Source organism: Antechinus flavipes, chromosome 3, assembly GCF_016432865.1.
Source record: "Antechinus flavipes isolate AdamAnt ecotype Samford, QLD, Australia chromosome 3, AdamAnt_v2, whole genome shotgun sequence".
NCBI classification, from domain to species: domain Eukaryota; kingdom Metazoa; phylum Chordata; class Mammalia; order Dasyuromorphia; family Dasyuridae; genus Antechinus; species Antechinus flavipes.
Genome location: NC_067400.1, coordinates 517,867,158 through 517,894,038, shown reverse-complemented (window position 1 = coordinate 517,894,038; position 26,881 = coordinate 517,867,158). Strand labels below are relative to the sequence as shown.

The 26,881-nt window shown below is 42.7% G+C and overlaps 1 protein-coding gene across 1 annotated transcript in view; it reads right to left on the bottom strand.

Annotated features, from left to right (window-relative positions):
* Nucleotides 1-2,533: 2,533 nt before the first annotated feature.
* The window catches only part of WNT11 (Wnt family member 11), a 55,883-nt gene continuing 31,535 nt past the window's right edge, over nucleotides 2,534-26,881 (bottom strand). The window contains exons 3-6 of the mRNA XM_051987075.1: nucleotides 26,466-26,701; nucleotides 20,368-20,645; nucleotides 13,929-14,221; nucleotides 2,534-4,188 (exon numbers count right to left, since the gene is read on the bottom strand). Of these exons, the coding sequence (XP_051843035.1) occupies nucleotides 4,014-4,188; nucleotides 13,929-14,221; nucleotides 20,368-20,645; nucleotides 26,466-26,701 (982 nt within the window). The 3' untranslated portion in view covers nucleotides 2,534-4,013. The remainder of the gene's footprint in view (nucleotides 4,189-13,928; nucleotides 14,222-20,367; nucleotides 20,646-26,465; nucleotides 26,702-26,881) is intronic.

Here is a 26,881-nt window from a genome sequence, read left to right as displayed (position 1 = left end):
TTCAGAATGCCATACAAAAAATATCAGATTTTCGGTCAGTGTTTAAATCTCAGCTTATTAGTGATGTGACCTTGGTCAAATCGCTTTTTTCCAAGTTTCCTCTTCTGTACAAAAAGAAATTTGGCTCAAGAACATGCTGGAGCCAGCTCTTACCAGCTTGAAAGATTCAGAAATCAATAAATAACTACAAATAAGGTGTTGGTTTATTGTTTTGCTGACTATTTGGACAAAAGAAAGTGATAGAGAAAATGTTAATAATGAATATTTCATTTAAAAAAACTTATGTGCATTCATCCATTCCCCCCTTTCCCCATCCCAAGCAGCTTGTTAAACATTTACTAGCATACCTATATACTGCTCTATAGACATTGTTTGAGAAGTGCAGTAAAAGCCTTGGGGAAGGAATTCATCACTAGACACTAATTAACAATAATAATGATAATGATGATGATAACTGGCATCTATATAGCACTTTAAGGTTTGCCAAGTGCTTTCTTTATATGTTTCTTATCTCATTTGAACCTTATGCTATCCATGGATTAGGGGAAGAAGTGTCCCTTCTAGTTATAAAAGGAATTATAGACACAGACAAATTTAACACTTTTTTTTTTAACAGAGGGGGAAGTCGAAGTTCAGAAGACAGTGACTTGTATAACAACACCCAAGGAGTCAGTGGCAAGTCCTGACCTCCCAACCTCCCAGGGTTCCATAAGCTACCCCAGCACTCTGTGGGAAGAAAGATGAGTCCATGCCTTTGTGAAACAAGTTCTGGATCAGCTTAATCAAGCTCTCCAGACATTGGCTCAGAAAAGCAGAGGGAGATCTGGACCTGGATATGAGTCTCAGCTCTAGAACTTCCCATCTGTGTGTTTAGGGCAAGTCCCAGAATCCCAAGACTGGAAAGGATAATAATAACCTATATTTGTTCTCTCTCCATGTGATTTAAGTAGTATAAATATTATATTATTATCTATATTTCACAGATATGGAAACCGAGACTCTGAAATTTTAAGTTAAAGATCTCTTAGAGAGGTAGATTATAGGGCAAATTCTTGCTCAGGGAAGTGGTGAAAGTGATGGCCTTCGAGGTTCCTTTCAACCTGGAGATTTGCCCATAGACACACAGTTGGGGCAGAATTTGAGTCTAGGGCATTGAGGCGCCCTAGATGTAGTAGGTGGATGGAGTAGCAGGCCTGGAATCAGGAAGATTCCTCTTCCTGAGTTCAAATCTGACTTCAAAGCCTTACTTGCTGTATGACCCTGGTTAAGTAACTTTTTTCCCTATTGCACTGGAGAAGGATATAGCAAACCACTCCAGAGTCTCCTCCAAGAAAACTAAATGAGATACCAACTGAGAAGTTACTGAATGACAACTCTAAGTTCCAAGCACTGTACCATTCCACTTTGGGATGGCTCTCATTGTTAGCCGTTCTTTAAAGCTCTTTACTCCTAAGTCTATTCTCTTCCCTTATAGCCTCCTTTTTTCAGCCTCTATCTTCCTTAATTTCCCAGCAGGTTGATACTGATGACCGTCTCTTCCTCAGGGACTTTTTCTCTTACCTTAACTCCTATTACATTGCTTGCCCTGATTCTTCTTCTGCCTTAGTTTCCTCTCCTAGTTCTGCCTCCTAATTGTACAGCACATATAGCACTGGGTCTGAATGCAGGGAAACCTGAATTTAAATTGGGCTTCATAAACTTCCTAGCTGTGTGATCCTGAGCAAGGAACTTAAACTCTGACTGACTCAGTTTCCTCAGTTGTAATATAGGGATAATATTATTGGACTATTATGAAAATCAAATGAGATATTTGTAAAGCACCTACCACGTAATAAGCATTAAATAAATATTTTTCCCCTACTTATCTAAGCACTCCTTCCCAGTCTTCTCTGCTCAATCAGCCTCACTCTCCTGTTCAGTGTGTGTGTGTTCATTCCCCAACAATCTACCTATTCTTTTTTTCCTCTTTATTTTCTATTCTTCAAGTTCAGTTATCATCTTCATGCTAATGATTTCCAAATCTATAATCTGGCTCTAGAATTCTTATACTTACTAACTGCATCTCCTACAGTTGTGCTATTCACATTTCAAAAAAGGAATTTATCTTCTCTTAGGTGTGTACCTTCTTCAAACCTCCCTGTTTCTGGGGAGGTGTCACCTCCCAGCTTCATACTCACCAGGTTTATAATCTTAGAGATCTCTTGACTTTTCCTTTTCATTACTCATTTATATTTTGTTGGTTTTACCTTCTCAACATTTTCTTTATCTGTTCTCTTCTCACTTGAGACTTTTAAATAAATGATTTTCCCAGTTATGACTTTAAAATGAACAAAATCTAACAAGGCAGCTTGTTTAGTGGCTGGAAAGTTGGTAAAAAGTTGGGTTCAAGGTCTGCTTTTGATCATACTAAATGTGAGAACTTGGGGAAGCCAGTTAACCTTAAAGGGCCCCCAGAACCTCTCTTAAGACTCCAAGATCCTCAATCTCTCATTGAGTTCCAGTATACCAATGAAATGCCAAGCCTACACCCTGATTGCAAAATGCATGTTTTTATTAAACATGAATTAGAAAAGATCATAGGATTTAAAGTTGGCAAGTACCTGGGGGCACCTAGTTTAACCAACTGTCTCAAGAAGCCGGAGGCTCAGAAAGACCAGGGGTCTTGCCCAAAGAAACATGGTAATAAAGTAGCAGCAGCAGGACCAAGGCTCAAATCCAGACTTTTTGCCCAACAATTTAATCCAGTGTCAGGATGTCAACCTTTGAGGCTTCCAAAGAGCCCTCCCTGTCCCTCCAGCAATCTCTTAGAGGTTCTATATATAATCTGAGGACCAAAAACCCTAGAAAGAGGCAAGAGACAGGAGCATGATGGGGTCTGGAAGGCTTTACAATATCACCACAGCATTTATTTCATACCGCTGTTTAAAATATATAGATCATATATTCATATATTTATATATTTATATGTAAGGAGGAATAGAGGGAAAGCAATCCATGACATGAGCTATACTTTTATAAATATTTCTGTATATTCTGCATTCCAAAGGAGGGGAAAATGTGTATCTCCCATAAGAGGGTCCATTTGCTCAATGGCCTGGACAAAGTAGGATTTCTCGGTTCCAAACAGAGTCTCCCGTTTGCGCAGGAGAGGGATTCTGGAATCGGGGCGCATTCCCCTGTGTCCTCCCTTCCCCCACCCTTTGCATGCACACAGCTGAATCCTTCAGCCTCTGTTGTTCTTAACAGCAGTGACGGAGAGGCAGTCGGGTTCTTGTTTGGATAACTTCAGGCTTCATCTTCTGCAAACACACCCATGAAAGAAAGAATGGGCTTCCCTCCAGAAAGTGACCCCATGTTGCCGTGTCCTTAGTTTCCTCCACAGCCGGACCCTGAATGTCCTTGCCTCCCCCTTCTCCTCCCCCTCCCAAGGATGGGAGGGATGACAGTCCACTTCCAGGATTATTTCGAGTCAGTTTTCTCCTCCTCCTCCTTCTCCTCTTTTTCCTCTTCCTCCTCTTCCTCCTCCTTCTCCCTGTGGCCTCTTAGTACTCTTTGCGGCCAATGACGTTGACATTCCACCCAACCCCTCACCCTTAGGAGACAACTGGATGGCCAGAGTGGACCCCCGACCCCTGGGTATTAAGAGTCTCTATTTTCTCCCCACCCCAGCTTCCTACCATGTAGGCAAAGGCTACTTAGAAGGTTCTGAGGGCCCTTCCAGGCAGTTATCTTCCTCAAGGTACGTACGAAAGGAAAAATAAAAGAAGGGAGGGACCCTTGATGGCAATTTTTAAGAAACGTTCTGTTTGGCTTTCCTTCCCACGAGGTCCCGGTCCTTCTTGGTGTATTCTCCCTCCCTCACCCCACCTGTCAGCCTGGAAGTCTGGAATCTGGCAGGATGCCTGAGGGGAGGGGCGAGGACCGAGGGAAGCCAGGGCTTGGCTCCCGGCCCCTCTCCTGCCCTGAGCCGCGCCAGGGCCAGGGCTGGGCGGGCAGGCGGGCAGCCGCCAGCTTCATTTGCAGACGTAGCGTTCCACGATCCTCTCACACTTCTTGCAGGTGACATAGCAGCACCAGTGGTATTTACAGTGACACCTTTCCACCACCTTGTCCATGTAAGGGTTGTAGCCTCGCCCGCAGCACATGAGGTCACAGCTGTCGCTGCCGTTGGACGTCTTGTTGCACTGTCTGGGGGGGAGAGAAGCAGAGGGGCTGTGAGTGGCTCCCAAGCTGTCTGAGAAGGAGGCACAGAGCCGGCCTCAGGAAGCCCTCCCAACAGAGGCCCTCTCCCCATGGCCTCCGGCTGAAGTCCCACCTGCTACAGAACACCTCCCATCCCTCCCAATCCCAGGGACTTCCTATTTGCAACTTTGTGCAGAACACCCACCACCCTCCTTGCTTACATAGTATGACCCCGACTAGACTGGGAGCTCCTTAAGGACAGGGATTGTCTTTCATCTTTCTTTGTATCTCCAGCACGTAGCACAGTGCCTGGCACATAGGCCCTACAATTGCTGTATTTATTTATGCAGGAGATGCAGTTAGTAAGTATAACAATCCCAAGGCCAGATTACAGATTAGGGAATCGTCAGCATGGAGATGATAACTGAACCTGAGGAACACAAGTTATAATACAAATTATAAACAAATTTATTTATTTATAGTAATATTTGCTATTAGTCTATATGTTGTATCTACTTATATATATGCATGTTGTCTCTCCCTGTAGAATGGAAACTCTTTGAGGTTAAAGACTTTCAATTTTACCTTTAGGTTCTCAGTACATAATAGGCACTTAATAAGTGCTTGCTTGTTAATGAATTGATTTAAGAGAAATGGTCCCTGATTAGGGGCAAGGATTGCAGGGATCCTCTAGCTTAAGGGCAGACAAGGAGTTGTCCAGGATCACTCAGGAAACTTCTATTATTTCTTGTCTATGTGATCTTATACAAAGCCAGTTCTCCCATCTATCAGATGAAAGACACAGATTTTTGGATTAGATCGCCTCTGTTTGTTTCAGCTTTGAAATTCTGTATCCTAAGGTTCTATTTCTACTTCAGGGTATAACACCAGAGGCTGGATGCCACAGCAAAAGTGTGAGTCTGATCACGTCACTCACCTACACAATAAACCTCAGTCACTCCCTATTCTAGGATATAATATAAACTTCTCTGTTTGGTATAGAAAGTCCTTCACAACCTGGCTCCAAGCTACCTTTCCAGTCTTATTCTTTTCTACACACCATGGGCCAGACAAACTGCTGTAAGACTGAGGTTGGGGAAGGATAAAATCAAGCCTGAAAATCTGTCAGGGTTGGAAATAAGATAAAGGGAGGAGCCACACTGGAGACTGAGGAGAAGAGCCTCCGGTGATCCATAAATCCCCCTCCACTCGGCCCACTTTCCAGATAAGGAAAAGGTGAACCAGAGAGGACTTGTCTTGCTCATTGGTTGTCAGAGCCCTCAGCCTTTTATCTGCACCTCCTTGGTGACAGATGCTTAGAAAAGTCTGACTGAGGAGTCCTGAGTCTGTGGCAATGTGGGAGCTTGACCTGTTCTTATTCTGAAAGATGGCAGCCTAGCTCATTGTTCTTCATTGCAGGGATAACAGCATTTCTGCTCTGGAATTTCTTCCTGGGCTTGGAGGGGATGGACAGGGAACTGGGGGAGAAAGGCAAAATGGTGCTGGATCCTCTGGTTTCTAAGCTCTCCCAGGAGGCCCTGAGAGGCTGGTATTTGATCTGGGACGTCTTGCAAATACTGATCTTGGAGCAGCAAGGCCAAGAGAAAGGGGGGCTGGGAGAAAGAAGGGATGACACTTTCCCCCTCGCTTAGTAGACTAAACATTGGGCAGCAGAAGGGTCGAGGAGGGAGAGCAGGTTTTGGCATTTGGCCACAATTCTTCCCACACTCCCCAACATCCATGCTCCCAAGGACAGAAATGGCAGAAATAGGAGTGAATGCTACAGGGCTTGTCATAGTGCACTGGAAAATTAATAGGATGGAATACAGGGATCCAAGTGTTGGTCTGGATTCTGACTCACGGCGTCAGTGCACGTAAGTCGTGGTACCTCACTGGGCTTCATCCCGTGACATAGGAAGGGAAATTCCTGTCCTGGCTGCCCTCCCCAACTTGCTGAAAATATCAAGTAATGTTGGATCTAGAAGGGACTTTGGAACAAAGAATATCAGAGCTGGAAAGGATTCTAGAGCATATAACACTGGAATACAGAATGTTAGAGCTGGAAAGGAACTTCAAAAAAGTATGTCTGAGCTGGAAGAGAGCTTCAGAGCCTAAAACATTAGTGTTGAATTGTGTCTTAGAATGTCAGCGTTAGAAAGGATTCTAGAACATGTGGCATTAGAACATAGAATGTTACAGGTAGAAAGAATTTTAGAAAGAATTATGTTTGTTCAAGAAAGAACCTTAAGTTCCTAGGATGTTGGGAACAGAAGGAACCTTAGAACATAGACCATCCAATAGAACTCTCCAATCCAGAAATGGAGAGGCTCCTCAATTAGTACATGGAAAGTTTGATTGGACAGGATCTCAGGATACAAAATCATCAGAGATAAAAGACATCTGAGAAATGCCTTAGTTTCATAGGGGATCATTACACACAGCAACAACAAGATTATACGATGATCAATTCTGATGGATGTGGCTCTCTTCAACAATGAGATGATTCAGGCCAGTTCTACTTGTTTAGTGATGAAGAGAGACATATACCCCTAGGAGAGGACTATGGGAACAGAGTATGGACCACAACATGGCATTTTCGCTCTTTTTGTTGTTGTTTGCTTGCATTTTATTTTGCTTCACTTTTTCTTTTTCTTTTTTTTTTTTTTGATTTGAGTTTTCTTGTGCAGCACAATAATTGTATAAATCTGTATGCATGTATTGGATTTAACATATTTCTACTATGTTTAACATATATTGAATTGCTTGCCATCTAGAGGAGAAGGGTGGGAGAAGGGGGGAAAATTGGAACACAAGGTTTTGCAAGAGCTAATGTGGAAGAATTGTCCATGCATATGTTTTGAAAAATAAAAAGCTTTTTAATAAAAAAAAAGAGAAAGAAATGACTTGGTTCAGACTTCACAATTCACATTGCCTATCAGCCTTTCCTCCCCTCTCATCCTTCAAATCCTGCCCGTCCTGTGCTCTCACGTCTCTGGCCAAGCATAACACTCCATTGATAGGCAAGAGAGTCTCAATGAAGAGAGATGGAAAACAGCCGGATCCAGAGTGGGCAGCTGAGCTGACGCCCAGAAGCCCAATTTATGATGGAACTGGAGAGCATGGGTTGGGAGCTTGGAGAAAAGAGACACCTTCTCTGTCCCATGTTCTAAGGTCTCCTGCAGATCTGACACTAAGATTTCCATGATTGTTTTTCAAATCAGCCATCCAGCATCCCTCACCTGTGCAGGGTATTTTATAGTTTCCGCAGTGATTCCCCATGAATGATCATATAAATCCCGACGCCTGGTCTACGTGGCCAAAAACAGTTCTGCTGCACACATTACACAAAGCCAGGGAGAGAGTGGAATCCACGGTCAGACAGGGCTTAGAGCTGGACGAGGACCCATTTGCTGTTTGTCAGGGCTGACTGAGGGCAACTCTGTAGCTGAGGCAGCCCTGCTCTGGAAAGACCTTTGGGTTTAGGGCTAGAATCCCTTGGGGGTTACCTTGTCCTGCCCCCTCATGTAGCAGGGGAGGACACCACAGCATGATCCTGAAGGAAGAAGGGATTTTTTCCAAGCTCACATAGGGATAAATAGATGTCAGAGGTGGGATTTGGACGTGTGCTTCCTGACACTTCAAGTCCAACACCCTTTCCTATTGCCTTGGCAATCTGACATCAGGTCATGCTCAAGTCCATTTTTCCTCAGTATCTCAGTTTCTCCACTTGTAATTGGAGGAATTTGGACCAAAAGGTCTTTTAAGTCACTTCCCGCCCTGATAGTATCTGATTCTGTCCATATTCTCAGCACCTGATTGAGGGGGAAGGGGAACGGAAGCTGAGAGCAGAGGAGAAATCTGATCTCTCTCCTTCATGGTCCCCCCACCTCCAGCCTGGTAATGGGATCCAGGAGTGCCTTTATTTCCCCAGGGGACCCTAACCCATTTCCCTTCTGGCTTCTTCTCGATCCAGACACACTCCTCCTCCTCTTCTCATTTCCCTCTCTGCCTGAGCAGCACCAGGGGTTGCCTGAAGCCAGCATTTCCTGGACTGACATTCTTTTTAGTCTCCTGGCAGCTCGTCCCTCTCCCCTGTCCGATCTTTGCAATCTGGTGTCCATATGGGAATACTGGCCCTCCCAGAGGCCTGCCACCCTTTGGGAAAGCTGCAGAGGCTACAGTCATAGAACATCAGAGGGGCCTCAGAACCCAGAATGTCAGAACTGAGAAGCACCTCAGAACACAGATTATCAGAGCTGAGAGGGCCCTTAGAACACAGAGGGACAGATCTGGGAAGGACCTCAGACACAGAGTGTTGGAGCGAGGAGGGACCTTAGACCAGATTATAACATGTCAGAGCTAGGAGGGACTTTAGACTGAGAATGTCTGAATTGGAAAGGACCTAGGACACAGAATGGCAGAGTTGGGAGGGCTCTTAGAACATGGAATATAAATCTGGAAAGGATCTTAGAACACAGAATGTCAGAGGGGAGCTCAGAATACAGAACATAGAATGTCAGTACTTACAGAGACCTCAGAACATATACTGTCAGAGCTGGATGGAGCCTTAAGACACAAAATGTTAAAGCTGGAAGGGACCCAAAATAATCCAGTCTGAACTTTGTTTTACAACAAGGAAACCAAGCCCAGAATGGGATAAGTGAATTATTCAAAGTCACATCATGGAAGAGCTGGGATTGAGGCTTCCAGCTATAAGGCACCCTCCCTGCATCTCATACCACAGTTGGAGTTTCACAAACGGGAGCTTTTCTCTCAAGCTTTTCTTGACAAAACCTCTGAAAGGATCCCATTGGAAGACCACTAGCAATGAGGACTTAGTATTTGCCAAGTCATTGAATTCTACCACTGGATAATTCTGTTATTAAATTCTCAACATGTCTATTGCCCATTCTCATGCATGGCCACTCTCCCAATATTAAAGAATATAGGGAACTAATCAGGAGGATTGAGTGGATTGTGGTAAGGTTGGGGGTGCAGTCGATTGACAAACGGCAGCCTTGAGACATCTTTCAAGCCTCTTTCCCTCTTGGGGCCTCAGTTTCCTTCTCTGTAAAATGAAGGAGTTGAACACATGATTTCTAATGATTTTCCCAGCTCTAACATCATTTAATTGTTTCTCTCTAACAAGAACCAGTGGGGTATAGTGGACAGAAAGCTGGCTTTGGGGCCAGGAAGAGCTGCCTTAGAATTCTGCCTCTGACATACTGATTAGGTGACTCCAAAAAGCCCATACCACTCACTTTCCAGTGCTCCAAGCAACTTCTTTAGTTATGATTTGGAGATAAGGCACTGATAGGCATTAGTAGCCCAGTTTTTTGGTACCATAGATAGAGTGCCAGGCCTGGAGTTAGGGAGATTCAAATCACAGTCCTGGCTGTGTGATCCTGGGCAAGTCACTTAACCCTATTTGCCTCAGTTTCCCCAGCTGTAAAACAAGCTGGAGAAAGAAAGGACAAACCACTTCAGTATCTTTGCCAAGAAACCCCAATATGGGGTCATGGAGAGTTGGACATGACTGAACTATAGCAACTAATGAAATTACAGGCTCTGTCCCTATCCCTAACATTTTTCTCAAATTCTGGGATTCCATAAACTGAGGCTTCTTCAGATAAAAACAGAGGAGAATGTTTCAGAACTGGAAGTCAGGACTTTGGAGGGGTACCGCTGATAATTGCACTCAGTTTCTCCCACAGTTCTCCCAATTTTAAGAGAAAAATGTTATGTAGTTTTTTTAAAAAGCATCTTAGTTTGGGAGTCGGAACAGCTGGGTTCTTGCTCTGAACCTGCACTTGACTGGTTCTGAAATCTTGGTTAATTAAGTTCCTTTCCTTCATTTAGCCTCAGTTTCCTCATCTCTCAAATGAGGGGGTTGCAACAGATGTTCTCCAGGGTTTCCTGCAGCTCTCAAAGCTTGTGCTCAGCAAGCGTGGAGGAAGTCACATTTTGGGTCTTAACTAAAAGCTACCAATCATTCTTTAGCCTGTGGGGAGTAAACGTATGAATTCAGTCCCTGGATGTTGGTACAGGCTTCAAATATGTTACAGGTTCAAGAAAAGTTTAGATAAATTAATGGATGACAGATCTCTGACAGCTCATTAAGGGAAGCTAGGAATGTTTGGAGTCTGGGAGGACTACGCAGGCTTCCCCCTACCTGCTTCTGGGCAAAGCCAGGGGTTGGAGCGTACCTGAATCTTGACCCTGCTGAGAAGGATCTTGCTGGGGAGCTGGTGGTTTGGGAACAAGGGAAAGAAATGGAAAACTTCTAAATTCAAAGGTTGTTTCTTGGTCATTCTTAGACTTAACAGCCTTAGTACAAAATGTAAAAGTTCATCACTTAGGTTCAAAAAATCAATTGGCTAATTACAGGATGGGGAGGGGCAGGGCAGGGGCTAGAGAGAAATTCCTGTGAAAAAGAGCTAAGCAAGATGAGTCTGGTAATAGATTTTGGAATTGTCCAATTAAACGTGGGGAAGCTGACCACTAGAAGTTGGCCACAGGGGAATGATTTTTTTTTTCAGTCACAGAAACTCAGGAAGACTGTCTACTAAGGCCATACTAAACATAGGCAGCTGGATGGTTCAGTGCACAGAGCACTGACTCCAGGGAGACAGGGAGACCCGAGTTCAAATGATGCTTCTAGCTGTATGATCCTGGAAAAGTTACTTCAGCTGCCTGTCTTAGTTTCTTTGTCTGTAAAAGGAGGATAATAACAGTGCTAAATCCCAGTGTTATTGTTGTGAAGATAGAGAAATGATATTTATAAAGTGCTTTGCAAACCCTAAAGTGATATATAAGTGCTAGTGATTATTATTGAAATCTGTAAGTGGAGAAGTCCCCAGTGGAGCAAATTATGGATTTTTGAAGTAGTGAAATAAGATAATTCGATTCTTCCAGGCATATCGAATTATATGACACAAGTGAAAAGTAGTTTTAGAAACCACTAAATGTAGTCTCTTTATTTTGAAGGCAGGAAACCCCACCCTCTACAAAGGGAAAAAGATTGGCTTCAGCCCGCCCAGTGGAGTTAACAGCAGAATTCCAGAATGTCGGAGCTGGAAGGGCAATAGGAAGGCAAATAGTATATAAATGAAAGATTACTGTACTCATTCTCAGAGGACTTTTGGGGTTTATTCCCTGGATGAGCTTGGATAAGTCACTTAATCTCTCTGAGACACAGTTTCCCTTTCTGGAAAATAAAATGGACCCTATGATCCATAAGATCCCATTTGGGTCTAAATCTCTGATCTCTCAATATTCACTTGACAGACTAAGAAAACTAAAGTTCAAAGAAATGTAGACTCATTCGAGATATCAGTAATAAGAAGTGAAGGTCTGCTGCCTTTTTTCTACTGGATAACCTGTGCCTCAAGTTTTCCATCTATAAAATGGGGGCAATCAGACTAGATGATCTCTAGCTTGGCTATTGTATTGCTAAAGTGTCTTGAAACTCTGACTTCGTATGTGTTTTAAAAATCACTCGTCATCACCTGCTCCTTCCACATCCTCGGCCCTCACACCTAAGTGAGATCAGATTATCTTGAACATCCAAGGCAGACTTTCAAGAAGCCATCAAAGGGAAATGATGGATGGGTCCTCCAAGTCCTGGCCTAAAGATGGAAAGAGGCTGACCCGTTCACTGCCCCTATCATTATACACACCCAGACTCTGGAGGATCTTGAACCTGGTGTTTGGAGAAACTGCAAGGTATAAGAAGTAATTGGAAGTACCTGCACAATTCCTGGACTAGCTAGTCAGGGCATGAGGGTCCTGGCATGGGCTCTGCCACTGATGAATGATCCTAGAATAGTAGCTTCTCTTCTAAGTCTCAGTTTCCTTATAAATGAAGGTGCATTGGACTAAATGGTGTCCCCATTCTGTGCATATGATAGAGGAAGGAACACTGAATCTGGAGTTAGGAGATGTGATCTAAACTCATTTCTGGCCTTAAAGAGTTTTTCCCAGTCGTCTGGGTCCCAATATCCTTCTCCATAAAAAATGGTTAGAATGAGTGATAATTAAAGACCCCTTCTAGCTCTAATATTTTGTGTATTGAAATCTTTTCAAATTTTGCTATTTTGTGTTCTAGCTATAATAATTAGTACTCTCAAGACCTCATTAGCTCTAAGAACCCATGTTCTAGGATTCCTTTCAGTTCTAATATTCTTTGTTTATTTCTTACAATCTCTTTTAATTCTGATTTTCTATATCATAAAGTCCTATCAGGTTCTCCGATTTTCTGTTCTGTTATGAGGTCTCTTTGGGTATGACCTATCTACTATATTCCAAGGTCCTTTTGGCTTCTGGTGATCCATAAAAATCAGATTTATCTAGAGCATCCATTTATTTAATGACACATTCTTTTCATTTAACATCTGTACTGATTTCTAGTACTTCTAGAGGTAGTAAGGATAATCCAAATATAATAGAAACATCAAAATTATTCTGATTTGGGAAACCTTTAGGAAATGTTTATCTGTACCACCTTTTATGACTGGAAGTTGTGTCACAGTGAGCAGAGTGTTGTTCGGTGGGGGAAAATCCGAAATTCTAGCAAATTTGCTAACTGCACATAATAAAAATAGCTAATATTTATATAACATCTTAAGGTTTGCAAAGGCTTAATATGTATTATTTCTTAAATGTATTATTTTTTGATCCTCACAGTAACTTTCTGAGCTAAGTTTATTTCAAATATTGTTATCATCCCTATTTTATGAAAGAGAAAAATGGGGGTCAGATCGATTAAAATATCTGCCTGTAATTCCATAACTAGTAGGTTTCTGAAAAGAATTTGAATTTGAGTCTCTCTAATATCATCCCTTCTCCACTCTGTTTTTTACTATGTCCCTTCTTTTGAGATCTCTTTCCACCTGTCAGGTTCTATGATTCAACAACAGTTTGAAAGTGAGTTTAAAGGTCCTTGTGGCACTAACATTCTGGGATGACACTGAACAGCACTGTTACAGTGGATGGGTATCCATCACTTCCACAGCCAGAACTGCTCACGGGTTACCTCCCAAGTACAACTGGAGCTGCTCTATCTCTCAGAGTATTCTGTGTATCTTTGCTGTCTTCTCCAGAGTAGTCCCCAATATACCTCCAAACTGCCTTCAGATCTTCCTGCCTTCAACCTCTGGATCCTTTTTAATCCCATGCAATCAGAGACTTTGCCCAGTGCTTGCAATAGTAACTGCTTAATAAATGCTTATTTTTTGCTAGACGATATAGGCAAAGTTTCATGGATGGATGAATGAATGAATTTACACAGTGCAAATATTATTATTGCTATTCTATAAATGAAGAAAATAAGATACAAAGAGAAGAGAGTATTGGTCCGAGGTTATGTAGGCAGGAAGTGTCTGAGTTAGAATAGCACCCCAAGTTACACAAAGTCATCTGGAAGAGTATTCAAAGGCCATCGAGTACAATCTGTACCTGAACAGGTGTCCCTTCCTCCATCATCCCCTTTGACAAGTAGTTCTAGTGGAGGCCCTCCATCAAAGCAAAGTTCCCTCTCTCCCGAGGAGGCTCACTACTCTGGGACAATTCTCTTCATTACCGTAGGCTAAAGATCCTACTGAGTATAGAGCATGATACTGAGGGGAAATCCATTTTAAATAAGACAGGTCCCTTGCCTTCCGAGAGCTCACAGGATGGTAGTGGTCAAGACCTACAATCACAAAACTGCACTCTCTAATAACGCTAGTCCCCAGCCTCTGACTTACCTGTCCTGTGTCCCGTGGGATCCCACTTTCTCGTTCTTCATGCAGAAGTCAGGGGAGCTCTGCAGGTAGATAAGCTCTGTGTCCTGCACAGGCCGAATGTCCAGGTCCTTGGGCACCAGGTGTTTCCGGTTGCCCATGGGTCGGTGCACCACTTTGGTGGCTGATAAGTATTTGGTCTTGAGGTCCTGGGCCACATCTCGAAGCTCCTGCAGACCCTTCCAGCAAGTCTTGATGGAGCAAGAGCCAGAGACCCCGTGACATTTACACTTCATCTCTAGGGATGCTCTCAGGGCCTGTGGGAGGTAGAGAGGAAGAGACTGTATTTTAGATACAGAGATGGCAGAGGAGTATCCCTTCCTAGGGCCAGTCTGCCTCTCCTCAATCAAATGAGACCCTGTTGATAAAGCACTTGGCACGGTGCCTGGCTCATAATAGGTATTTAATAAATGCTTGTTTCCTCTCTCCTCCCTCCTCTCCCATACTTATTAAACAGCATTACTATAGCCATTGTGTGTATTTTCACTCTTAGCTTGTGTCTCTTTTTCTGCCCCATCCACTACCTCAATAATATCATCAGCTTCCATTTTTACAGTTCCTAAGGTTTATAGGAAGCCTTGGATTCGAGTCCTGTCCCTGACACTGGCTGAATCATTTAAAGTGGGCAAATCATTTAGACCATCTGTTTAACTCTCTGAGATTATTAGTAGTGGAACAGGTGCCAAACTGCATGACGAGAGAGATTACCTCATCCAGGAGTTTCCTCTGTTAATGAAAATCTCAAGTCCATCTCTATCTCCTTTAATTCTTATAATACTTGTTCTTCACAGCAAATTTGTCATGGGGCTAAGGAAAGGACTATCATGTCCATTTTAGTGGATGGGGAAACTGAGGCATGGAAAAGGGAGTGATCCGTCCAAAGCTACCCAGTGGGCAGCAAAGAGCTTTTTGCTTTACATCACCCTGAGTCTTCCTGCTAGGAAAACAGCCCAACTCTACTAGCTAACCTCCAAATCTCAGCCCATAAAGGTGAACTTGTCTCAGCCTCTTCCAGCCTTGCAGAGCGGCTACAGGAGAGAAGGGAGAATGAATCATAGACTCACAGGCCCAGAGGGACTGTCTAGTCCAACGCCCTCAAATTACTGAGGAAATTGAGGCCAGGAGAAGGGAAATGCTTTTTCCCCAGGTCACAGAATTTATTAGTGGAAGAACTAAGTCTAAAAATAGAGTTTTCTGATTTCTGGTGCTCTTTTATGACATGATGATCATGTTCGTGAAAGCATTTGGAACAAGGTTTTCTTCAAAAAATTATAAATTTTGACATTTTACAAAAATTATAAATGTAAATTATAAATTTTATTAAACAGTATAAATTTTTATTATCAGTTTAAAGAACTGTAATTGTGAGGTGTTGGGAAAAGCATTAGAGTCCTAGAGACCTACACCAGCTCCACTATCAATTCTGAGTCTAATCCATCTTAACTATTTACTAGTACTGCTGCTTCTGTTTACTATTTACTCACTTCTACTCCCTGAGCCACAGTTTCTTCTTCTGTATTAATAATAAAGGTTAGCATTTCAATAAAGCTTTAAGATTTGTGGAAGTTTTTGCACAATTATTTTATTTGATCCTTTTGACAATCTGGGAAGATAGGTGACATCATTATACCATTTCAGAGATCTTCAGCTTAACCCTTTTGGTTTATAGGCTCTAGGTTAGAATATTAGATTTGGAGTTTCATCTGGTTTCAGACAATGACTTGAATGTCTTGAATGAGTCCTCCCAATTCTGACATTCCATGTTCTAAATTCCCTCCCAGCTCTGATGTTCTTTGTTCTAAGGTCCCTCCCTTCTCTGACAATCTGTGTTCTAAGTTCCCTCTCAGCTCTGACATTCTGTATTTTAAGTTCCCTCCCAATTCTAACATTCTGTGTTCTAAGTTCCCTCCCAGCTCTGACATTCTGTATTCTAAGTTCCCTCCCAATTCTGACATTCTGTGTTCTAAGTTCCCTCCCAGCCTTGAGAACCTCGTATTGACTTAGAAAACCATGATCAAAGTAAAGAAGCTGAGCCCAGGGCAATGGGGTACTTCACATAGGGCCACCTGTAAAACTAGTATTAGTAAAACTAGGATTAAAACTTGGTCTTCTGATTTCAAATGCAATGAGATTCCTATTAATTGTCTCATTTTTATATCCCTTTAAGGCCTATTGAACATTTTTCCCTTGAGTAGCCCTATCAAAAAGGCAGAGTATAATTAGTCCAATTTTACAAGTGAGGTTATTGACTGGAGGAATTAAGCTTACTCTCATTCCACAAGCATTTATTAGGTGTGTTTTTTTTTTTTTTAAAGCACTGGGGGTGGGATTGGAGGTAAGGGAGGGTGTGTGTGCACAAAAATAATAATGAATCCTTCTCTGCCCTCAAGCAACTTACATTCAGTCAGAGCTACTCAGATTGTCCATCAATGGCAACCATAGTAGTTACCCTATATCTACAGAGTGGGGAAATTTCCCAGAGTCCCCAAAACAGAATATCTGGGAGGTCCAAATATCCTTCCTTTAGCTGGCCGAGCTTGTCTCTAGGAGACAAATCATAAATAGTCAGGGACTCTGTACGGGAAGGGGAGGGACTGAGCTCAGGCCTTAGTTGCTTTGTCTCTCTCCAATCTCCTAGGGCTAAAAGAACCAAGTTTCTGGCCAAGAAGACTCATACTTCTTTGGCCTTTGGGAGAATAATAAACTAATGACATTTCACTCAAGCTTCAAGGATCCCAAGGCTCTCTCATCCCAGTGAGCCAGCTAGGGTCTTATTGAACCCATTTTACAAATGAGATCATCGAGATCACACTTGGTCAAGGTGATTTATCCTGGATGATCCAGCTGTCAAGAGCTGAGGTTTCAGTCAGTCCAAATATCCTGACGCCAAGTCCAGGCCTCCTACATTTTCAGCTATTTCTAAAGCATAATGCACTATATTATGCCCCAGTGGCTACACTGGGTTTGGACTTAGGAGGCTGAGCTGGGTCTGCCCTTCCCACTTTTCCAGTCTTACTCTTTACCCTTTTAGAATAGAATAGAATTCTATGATTAAGCTACATTGGATGTTTTGATTTTCCTCTCTGAAACAACCCTGATTTGGTGAGTCTGCACAGGTGAGTCTTCTCCTCTGACTTCTGGCTTCCTTAGACCCTTCAAAACTCAGCTTATATCCCTCCTTCTATATGGTGGGTCTGCCACAAAGACTAACCCATTTCCCTTCAGCTTATTCTCTTCTATTCTGTATATCTCCTGTATGCACCTAGCTATGTTTGTGCTGTCCATGAACTCTTCAAGGGGACCCCTCACGTTTTTATCTTCCTTTATATTCTCAGAATAAACTCAGTAGAAACCCAGGGTTTACCATTGTGCCAGGAATATGATATGCTTATGATAAGCTTATTGACTGACTAATTACCACTCTCATTGATGGCTAATGAGACTGGACATGGAGGGCCAGCAACATCTGGGGCTCAATGAAGCTTGAGGAAAAGGGGCCAGAGGGGATGATTCAGGCCTGGGTACTTGTAGGGGCTGATGTGAGAGGGTCTCTCGCTGATCTTCCGTTTCTAGGACATTCTCATTGACTCCTGGTCTGGGTCACCAGGCAATAAATCTGAGTCCTGTCTCTGTCACAAAGTCACTAAGTCATTGTGTCTCAGCTTCCTCTTCTTCACAATGAGAGTGATTAAATTGCTTTGCTCTATCTTAGAAGGCAGAATTAGCCCAAGGATGAGCCCAATGCAGTTAGATAGAGTGCTGGGCTTAGAATTTGAGAGGGATCTCTGTGAAATGGGAATACCTCTCATAGTTATTATGAGGAACAAATGAGACATTCGTAAAATGCCTAAAACAGTAGGTACTAAACAAATACTAGCTATGATGATGATGATGATGATGTAATAAAGAGGAGAAATCAGATTTGGTATAAGAAAGAACTTGCTGGGACTTAAAGCTATCTAAAAATATAATGGAGTCCTCCTTTCTACTTTTGAAGAGGTTATAGAATCATAGATTTGGGAATAGAAGGGACTTGAAATGCTGTCTAATTAATCCTCTTGTTTTATAGTTGAGGAAACTGAGAGCCTGAAATATGAAATACCATGTGTAAAAAGGCAAAGCTGGGATTCAATTCTTGTTCTTGGGCTGCAAATCCAGCTTTCCTTCCATCCAAACATGTTGCTTCAGGTAAGAGATCCCCCTCCCTAAGTGTCTTCATCAGAATCATGATTCTAGTTTGTTTCAGAGGTAGCTTTGAGCCAAATGGTCTTAGCTCTGATGCTCTCTTAGATGGCCTTGAACAAGAAGTTCATCTCTCTAGGTCTTAATCTCACTTCCTCTAAAACAGGAGGAGGATGTTCATCATCCTCATAGGTAGACATCCCAACTTTAAAGCTGAGGTATCAAAAACTAACATTCCTAGGTTGTTGTGAAGATTCAATGAGATAATAATACAAGATTACTCTGGAAAATCAGAATCATGATGTAAATGTGAGAAGCTGAAAAAAAACCACTTCAAATTGTAGAAAAAGATCAGCAGATTTCTCAGTCACAAGATTTATGGAAGGTTTATTAAAGACCATCTTGTCCCAGGGTTCTTAACCTGAGATCCGCGGACCCTCAAGATCCTGTAGTTAGATTTCAAAGGTTCCATGAACTTAGATGGGAAAAAAAAGTTCTCTTTATTTTTTCTCCACCAATAGAATTTTAGCATTTTTAAATTCAAGAACATGATTCTGAGAAGGAGTCCATAGATGTGACCCAAGTACCAAAGAGGTCCGTGGCACAAAAAAGGGTAAGACCCCTGGTCTGGTCCATCCTCTTTGTTTTACAGAGAAAAAAGCCTGAAAAATGGGGTGACTTCTCTAAAGTCACGCAAATCAGTAACCCTAGAAACAAGTTTCCCAAGATCCTGGTCAGTGTTCTCCCACGTCCACTCTTAGACCATCTCCTCAGCTTAGGAAATCCCCAGAGTGACAGACAAAAAGCTCAGCTCTCAAATACCTAGACTTTGTAATCAATTCCGATAAGATAAATGGATTGAATGGTAAACGGATTGAACCCATGCTTTTCTGGACTTGAAGGAAACCCAGCCTCATAAATCATAAACTATTAAAGGTGGAAGGGAGTTTAGAACAGAATCCAGAACATCAGAGATAGAAAGGAGTTTAGAACATAGAATATCAGAGATGAAAGGAACATTAGAACAGAGAACATCAACTGGAAATTGCTTTAGAACACAGAATTTTAGAACCGAGAGGAGTCTTGGAAGAGAGAATGTTAAAAACTGAAGGGACCTTAGAACACAAGATGTTAGAATTGAGAAGGACCTTAGAACAAAGAGTGTCAGATCTAGAAGGAGCCCCAGAACACAGAATGTTATATCTGGGAGGGACCTTAGGAAACAGAATGTCAGAACTGGGAGGGGCCTTAGAACATATAATTAATGTGGGAGGGGCCTTAGAACAAGAACATTTTTTGTTGTTCAGTCATGTCTACTTTTTCATGACCCCATTTGGGGCTTTTTTGGCAAAGCTACTGGAGTCGATCCAACTCATTTTACAATTGAGGAAACTGAGGCAAACCTGGTTCAGTGACTTTCCCAGGATCATACAGTTAACAAGTGGCTGAGGCCGCATTAAAACTCAGCTCTTCCTGACTCCACGTCTCTATCCATTGGATCACTTAGCTGGCCACACAAAGAATACAGCCTATCAACCCTTAAAGAATTTTTACAATTTAGGATCGGAAGATCTTAAAACCAAGCTGGAAGGACCTTCGAGGTCAAATAGTTAGCCCCTGGGCCCTCGTATTTGACAGGTGAAAAAACTGAGACCAACAGTTTAAGTATTTTACCAGAGGTCAAACGGGTGCTAAGTGGAAGATCTGAAACCACCTTTCCTAAACTCAAATTCAGAATACAGAGTAGAAGAAACGGAAGGTATCACAGTGCTCGGAGCAGGGGTCCCCATGTTGTGGACCCCTGAGTTACTGCCCCAGCTCTATTCTCAGCTGCTACTGACAGTGCCATTAGAATGTGCAGGGAGGTCTGTGAAGCTTCTTCACACTAAGAAGGGGCCCTCACATCCAAAAAGGTGGAGAAACTCTAACCTACAAACAAGAATAGGAGAGCAATCTAATCCCAACTCCCCCACGTTCCAGGGGAGGAAACTGGGACCCCCGACCAGCCCTTGGCTCTCTCCTGTGGGCCCTGGCTGCCTCCTCCTCCCTCCCTGGGCCTCCCTCGCCCTGTCCCTGCCCCAGAGGCTGACTGCTGGCCCATTGTCCGGAACCAGTCCCTAGTAGCAGATGAGCAGCAGCAGTTCCCAAGCACAACACCCGCCCTGGGGGAGGGGAGACGGAGGGAGGGGGGAGGTGATGGGCAGGGGGAGGGGCTGGTTACCTGTCTCCCTACTTCGCTGTTGTGAAGGTGCATCAGCTTATTGGCCTGGGATCCTGTTTTTTTCACCTTCATGGGAGCGTCTGAAAATTTGGCCCCCATGAGGAGACCGTAGTTGAGGTTGTCAGCACATCCTCCCCATCGGTACCCGGGCCCAGGTGTCTCACCTGGGACGGGGCCACAGGAGCAGCCAGGAAGGTCCCCAGTGGTGCAGGCCCTGGCGATGGTGTGGCTGATGGCAGCGGCAGAGAGGGCGTACACGAAGGCGGATTCCCGCGTCCCTGTAAGACAGAAGTGGGACGGGTGAGAGCCAAGCCGGGGAGAACTGGACCGGCCAGATTATGGGCTTTGCACCTTCTCCCACCCACCCAGAGCCTGACTCTGGCATAGTACGGAGAGAGGGAGAGCCTGGAGAACTCTGGCAGTGACGGGGCCAGCAAAGCTGAGGCAGCACAGGCGTCAGGCTGACCAAAGAAAACCTTTTTCTGACTCCACTCACACTGTGCAGGGCTGAAAGAACTGGGGTGGCCAGCCTGGAGAAGAGCAGACTAGGGGATACGGGGAATTGCCCAGGGAGGGCTCACTCTCCGGCTCTGATTGAGAGACTCTGATGGGGTGGGAGGGGCAGGCAGCAGGGCTGGCTTGGGTCAGGAGACCCTGGCTTCCAGTCCTGCCTCTCACAAATACTGCCTCTGCTTCACTCGGACCTTGGAAGTTCACTCGGACCTTGGAAGTTCACTCCACCCTACAAGTACACTAAGTCGGGAAGGTCTTCCTCTGATTGGCTGGTCCCTCCCAAGCTCTCCATTTTAAGGAAAATCCCCCCCTCCATCTATAGTTTTCTATCTCTCTAGCCTCCACTCCTCTAGACTTTTTCTACCATCCCCCCAACAAGTTGGCCCAGCTTAACTTTTTCAATTCCTTTCATCCATTTTTCTTTTTGCTTATATTTGTGTCCTTAAGTCTTAGCATAGTGCCTCTTGCATTAAATTCTGCTTGACTTGACTTGACTGGATGATCTTGGGAAAGTCAATTAACCTAGGAGATTGACTAAGTTATCAATCAACATTAGTCGAGACAAGTAGGAGTTCCTATAACAAGGAACCACAGGCCTGGACATCAGCACTCCTAAAAATGTGTAAGGCTTTAAGTCTTTGCTCTCCAAAAGCTTACAATCTACTGAAGAGACCCAACAGAGAGAGGAAAGCACAAAACAGGGCAGGGGTGGGATAAGGTAAAAGAGAGATCAGATAAAGTGACCTAGAAATGTGTAAAGAGACAAAGAGCTCTGGAAGGGAAGAGAGGATGTGGAGAGAAAACTGCTAGATAGGGGAGGGGGGAGAATTGGAGAAATCTTCATGGAGGAAGTACCACCTGAGACGAGCCTTGATAGAAAGTAAAGACTCTTTAAAGGCAGAGATGAGGGAGTATATTCTAGGAAGGAGGGGAATAGCTTATGTAAATACTTGGGAGACGGTATGCCGAGTTCCAATTACAGTCAATAGTAACCTAATTTGGCTGGAATATGGACAGGAATAATGCGAAATGAGGTTGGAAAAGTAGATTGAAGTCAGACTGTGAAGGGCTTAAGAGTGCCAAGCTACAAAGTTTGTATTTTGTCCAAAGGCAAAAGGGAACCACTAAAATAGTTTGAGTATTGTTGCTGTTGTTCAGTCATTTCAGTCATGCCTTCATCGACTCCATTTGGGATTTTCTTGGCAAGTATACTGGAATGATTTGCTATTCCCTTCTCCAGTTCATTTTACAAATAAGGAAACTGAGGCAAACAGGATCAAGTGACTTGTCTAGGGTCACACAGCTAGTAAGTATCTGAAGCCAGATTTCAATTCAGACAGGGTGCTCTATTCACTGCCCCACCTAGTTGCCCCAGTTTGAATAGAAAAGTGATATGACCAAACTTGTGTCTTGGAAAAATTATCTTCTTAAGTGTGATGCTGGATTGAAAGGGGAGACACTGGGGTGCATTGCAGAGATGCCTAGTAAAAGGCTATTACATGACGTGTAATTTTTCCACTTTATTTTTCTTGCTTTTTGCAGCATAGCTAATATGGAAATATGTTTCACATGATTTCATATGTATAATTGATATCACATTGCTTGCTTTCTCAATAGATGTAGGAGGGGATGGGAAGGAGGAAGAGAATATGGGACTCAAAAATGTTTTTAAAAGAATGTTAAAAATAAAAATAAATAAATTACATATATTATACACACACACACACACACACACACACACACACACACACACACACATTTGCACACACATACACACAGACTATAATAGTCCAGCCAGTGATGGGGATAGCATCAAGAAATGTTTGGGACTACTTTTGTGATATAATCAAAGAGGTCATTTATGGTGTATACTAGCTCAATATTTTTTAATGTACCCCTCACTTCTTTTTGTCAAATAAATATCCTTTTAAAATAAAAAAAAATTCTTGGAGGTATATTCACCAGAATTTAAAACTTGATTGGAGATGGAAAGGAGGGATCCTCCTTTTCATCTAGAGATTAGAAGGGAAGAGTCTGATCTAAACTAAGTGACGGAAGGATATTTGGATTTCAGTTTCTTTAGCTGTAAAATGGAAGGTTGGTTCAAATGTCCTCTAAGATCTCTTTTGGCTATGTCTATGGTCGAGGGATCCTTTCAAGAATTGAGAATTTCGAGAGGAAGGATGATGATTTTTGCTTTGGACATGTTGAATTTCAGGTGTCCATGGGACATCCAAGTAGAGCTATTGAGCAGACAACCAGAGATGCAGAAGGGGAGTTTAAGGGAGAAGTTAGAACTGGGCAGCCTGGTCTGGTAGTCATCTGCATAGAGATGATAATGGAAGCCATGAAAGCTGATGAGATCACCAAACAAGAGAGAGAGAAGAGGACACTCAACAGACAATTGAAACGCATGTTTAGTGGGCAGGAAAGATGATCCAGCAAAGGAGATGAACACAGAACAGTCAGACCAAAAGGAAAAGAGTCAGTATCATGGAAGGCAAAGGCAGAAAGATTTTCTAGTTCCTTATTAGTCCTCCTTGTAAAATATCTCTGGAATCGATCCCATCCTTTCTAGTCTCGTAGATACTGTTCATCACTCCTACCTGGGATAATATCCTAAGATATTAAAATAGCCAGGTTTTCTTTTTTTAATTTATTTTTTTGCTGAGGCAATTGGGGTCGTGACTTACCCGAGTCAGGAAGTGTCTGAGGCCAGATTTGAACTCAGGTCCTCCTGCTGTCAGGACTGGTGTTCTACACACTGCACCCATCTAGCTGCCCCGGCCAGGTGCTCAAAAATTTGCAGCGGCTCCATCTTGCCTACCCCATAATGTTGAAACTTTTTTCTTTCCTTCCTTTTAAAGCCTTCCACAACGCTCCTGCTTTATCTCATTTATTCCCCCTTCCCAATTAAGTCTCCACTGCTGCCAGGGAGGGGTAGTCACAAAAGCTGCTTAAAGATCAAAGAAGTGTGACTGATCTTGGAGTTAGCAGGGGAGAGTTCACTGGCCACCTGGGAGAAAGAAGTTTCAGTCAAGCAGAAAGGGCAGAAGTGGAACTGCAGAGACTCGGTGAGGAGCTGTGTGGAGTGTAGCTGGTTCGTTCTAGACGGTTTCTTAGTGAAAGGCAAGAGAGACAGGGGACAATAGTTGGGGGATGACACCAGACAGCCAAGTAAAGGCTTTTTTAAGGATGGTAGAAACGCCTTTAGAAGTAATGGAGAAAGAGCTCAGAGGTATGAAGGCGGAAGGTGATTTATAAGAGAAGGCAGGAATCAGCCACTTGACAAGAATTTATTAAGCATTCCCTGAGCATTAGGTTCTATGGGATACAAAGGGGATACAAAGTTCTACCTTCTAGGGATACAAAGATGACACAAAATAACACTCTGCCTTTGGGAATCTTATCATCCAGCCAGTGGGCGTGGTGGTGCTGGCAGAAAGTGCACACTGGGGGAGAAAGTTAACAAGCTCAGTTTGGAGCAGTGTCATAGATTTGGAGGTGGAAGAGACAAGAGGAAACTGAAAGCCAGAGGGCCCTAAGTCAAAGGGGCCATTAAGTAACAGACGTAGCATTTGATCCCAGTCAGGATTTTTTCCACTGTTACATACTTTTTGTTTCATTTTTCAGTAATGTCCAACTCTTTGAGACCCGACTTGGTGAAGATACTAGAGTAATTTGCCATTTCCTTCTATGGCTCATTTTACAGATGAGGAAACTGAGGCAGATGGGGTTAAGTGACTTGCTCAAGGTCACACAGCTAATGAGTGTCTGAGGCCAGATTTGAATTCAGGAAATTCAGTCTACTTGACTCCAGGCCTGGCACTATACCCACTGCATTCCCTAGCTGCCCAACTCTGCCTTTTCATAATAGGTTTGAGGTGCCTGTAGGATCCCTGTAAATGAAGATATTTCTTATAATAATTATATTTACATTAAATATATACATATATTTATTTTATTTTATTTAGGTAGTTGGAGAAGGGGATCTAATAATAACAATAATAATAGCTCTATATTTTAATGAATATAATATATATATATTTAAAGTGAATAATCAAAGTTATTTGCATATTTAACATAATATATTGTGAAGAATCATAATAGCTTTATCTTAATATACATTTGTAATGTATATATTTATTATAAATAAAATAAAATAAATATATGTATATATTTAATGTAAATATAATTATTATAAGAAATAATAATAACTTTATATCAGTATTTTTGTGATTACTATATATCAAATAAATATATTTATATATTTAATATAAATTTATGGTTTATGATTACTACATAATCAAATACATAAATATATTATATATTTAATATAAGTGTAATAATTACAAAAATTATATTAGTTTCTATTACTATTTAAATAGCATTTTATAATTTCCAAAGAATTGCATATATGCATATATGTATTGTGTGTGGGTATGTATATATATATGTGTGTGTGTGTGTGTGTGTGTATAGATATCTATCTATCTATCTATATATATATACACACACATATATAAAATCTTATTTTATCTGTAGTTTAGGGGAGTGATTAGGAATAGAGATTTAAATTTGGGAGTCACCTGCATATAGATGGAAGCTGAAGCCATGGGAGATCCAAAGGAATAGAGAAAAAAGGAGATGTTTCAATAATAAGTCATTGGGGACTGAAGGGAATTAAGGGAATGGAAAAAAGAAGAGGAGCCAATGAAAGAGAGAGAAGAAGGGATCAAAAGGGTAGAAGTAGAAATAGCAAGTCTGGTATCTCTGAAGAAGGAGGAAGGCACTAATGGTATCAAAAGCTGAAGTGGAATAAAGGACGAAGAGAACTTTACTAAACCCTGGAAAGAGCAGTGAATTTAGAGTTAAGAGAACCTGGGTTGAAAGCCTGGTTGTTCTATCTACTATTGTCATGACATTGGATATTCCACTAAGATCTTGGTGGGCTCCAAATATAAGATCTAAAGCCATTCATATTATTTTTATTTTTTTAAAACAATTTGTCCTTTTTCATAGACCTATGTTTTTGTTCCCCCGGTTATTCCCCTTGAACAAATCACTTACATTCTCTAGACCTCAGTTTCATCATCTGTAAAATAGGAGGGCTCTCTTAGAGATAGAATTCTTATTCATGTTTGTGTCCAGACCCCTTTGGCAGCTTAGTGAAGCCTACAAGACCCCTCCTCAGAATCATGTTTTAAATTCATAAAGCAAAATGCAAAGCATAACAACAGAAGCAAAAAAAAACCTATTTTTTAGTCCCCATCTAAGTTCTTGGACCCCTTGAAATCCATCCGTGCATCCCTGTGCATGCTAGAATAGAGAGCATAGAATGGCAGTGGGGGGGACGACCCAGGGGTGTCTGTGGCTCCAAGGCTAAGAACCCCTGTATTAGAGGATCCCCTCAGTTCTGACACACTGGACTCTGCCACTAGAACACACTAGAACCTGGACCAGACTGTATTGATTTTAGGTCCTTAACTCCCTAAGGAGTGTTCCCCTCTCCCCGTCACCTCCAACAGAGGCTCCTGAGCCCAACCCTCCTCCTTCCTTCCCCAGTCTCTCTGACTCCTCCCTACCTCTTTCCAAGTCCAGCAGGTAGTTGGGGGCGCGCTCGATGGAGGAGCAGTTCCACCGCATGTCGGAGAAGGCCTTCCGGCAGGTCTTCATAGCCTCTCTGGCCGCCTGCACGATGGTTTGCATCAGCTCCAGATTGCTCCGGCAGAGCTGGACCTGGGAGGACACCAGTCCTTCCAGCTGTTTGCAGTGCTGAGTCTGGTTCAGGGCCAGTACCGAGGGTGTCTTGGACAGGGCACTAGGCGCCCCAGAAGGAAAGTTAAAAGAGAAACAAGACAAAGAACAAAGAGGAATAAAGCCAATGAGGGTCGGAAAGTCCTCCCCCCGGGGCTTCTCTCCACCTAGACCCAGACTCCAAGTCTCTGCAGGAGAGACAAATGAAGTCATCTGCCTGAAAAGAGGCAGCCTCGTGTGGGAG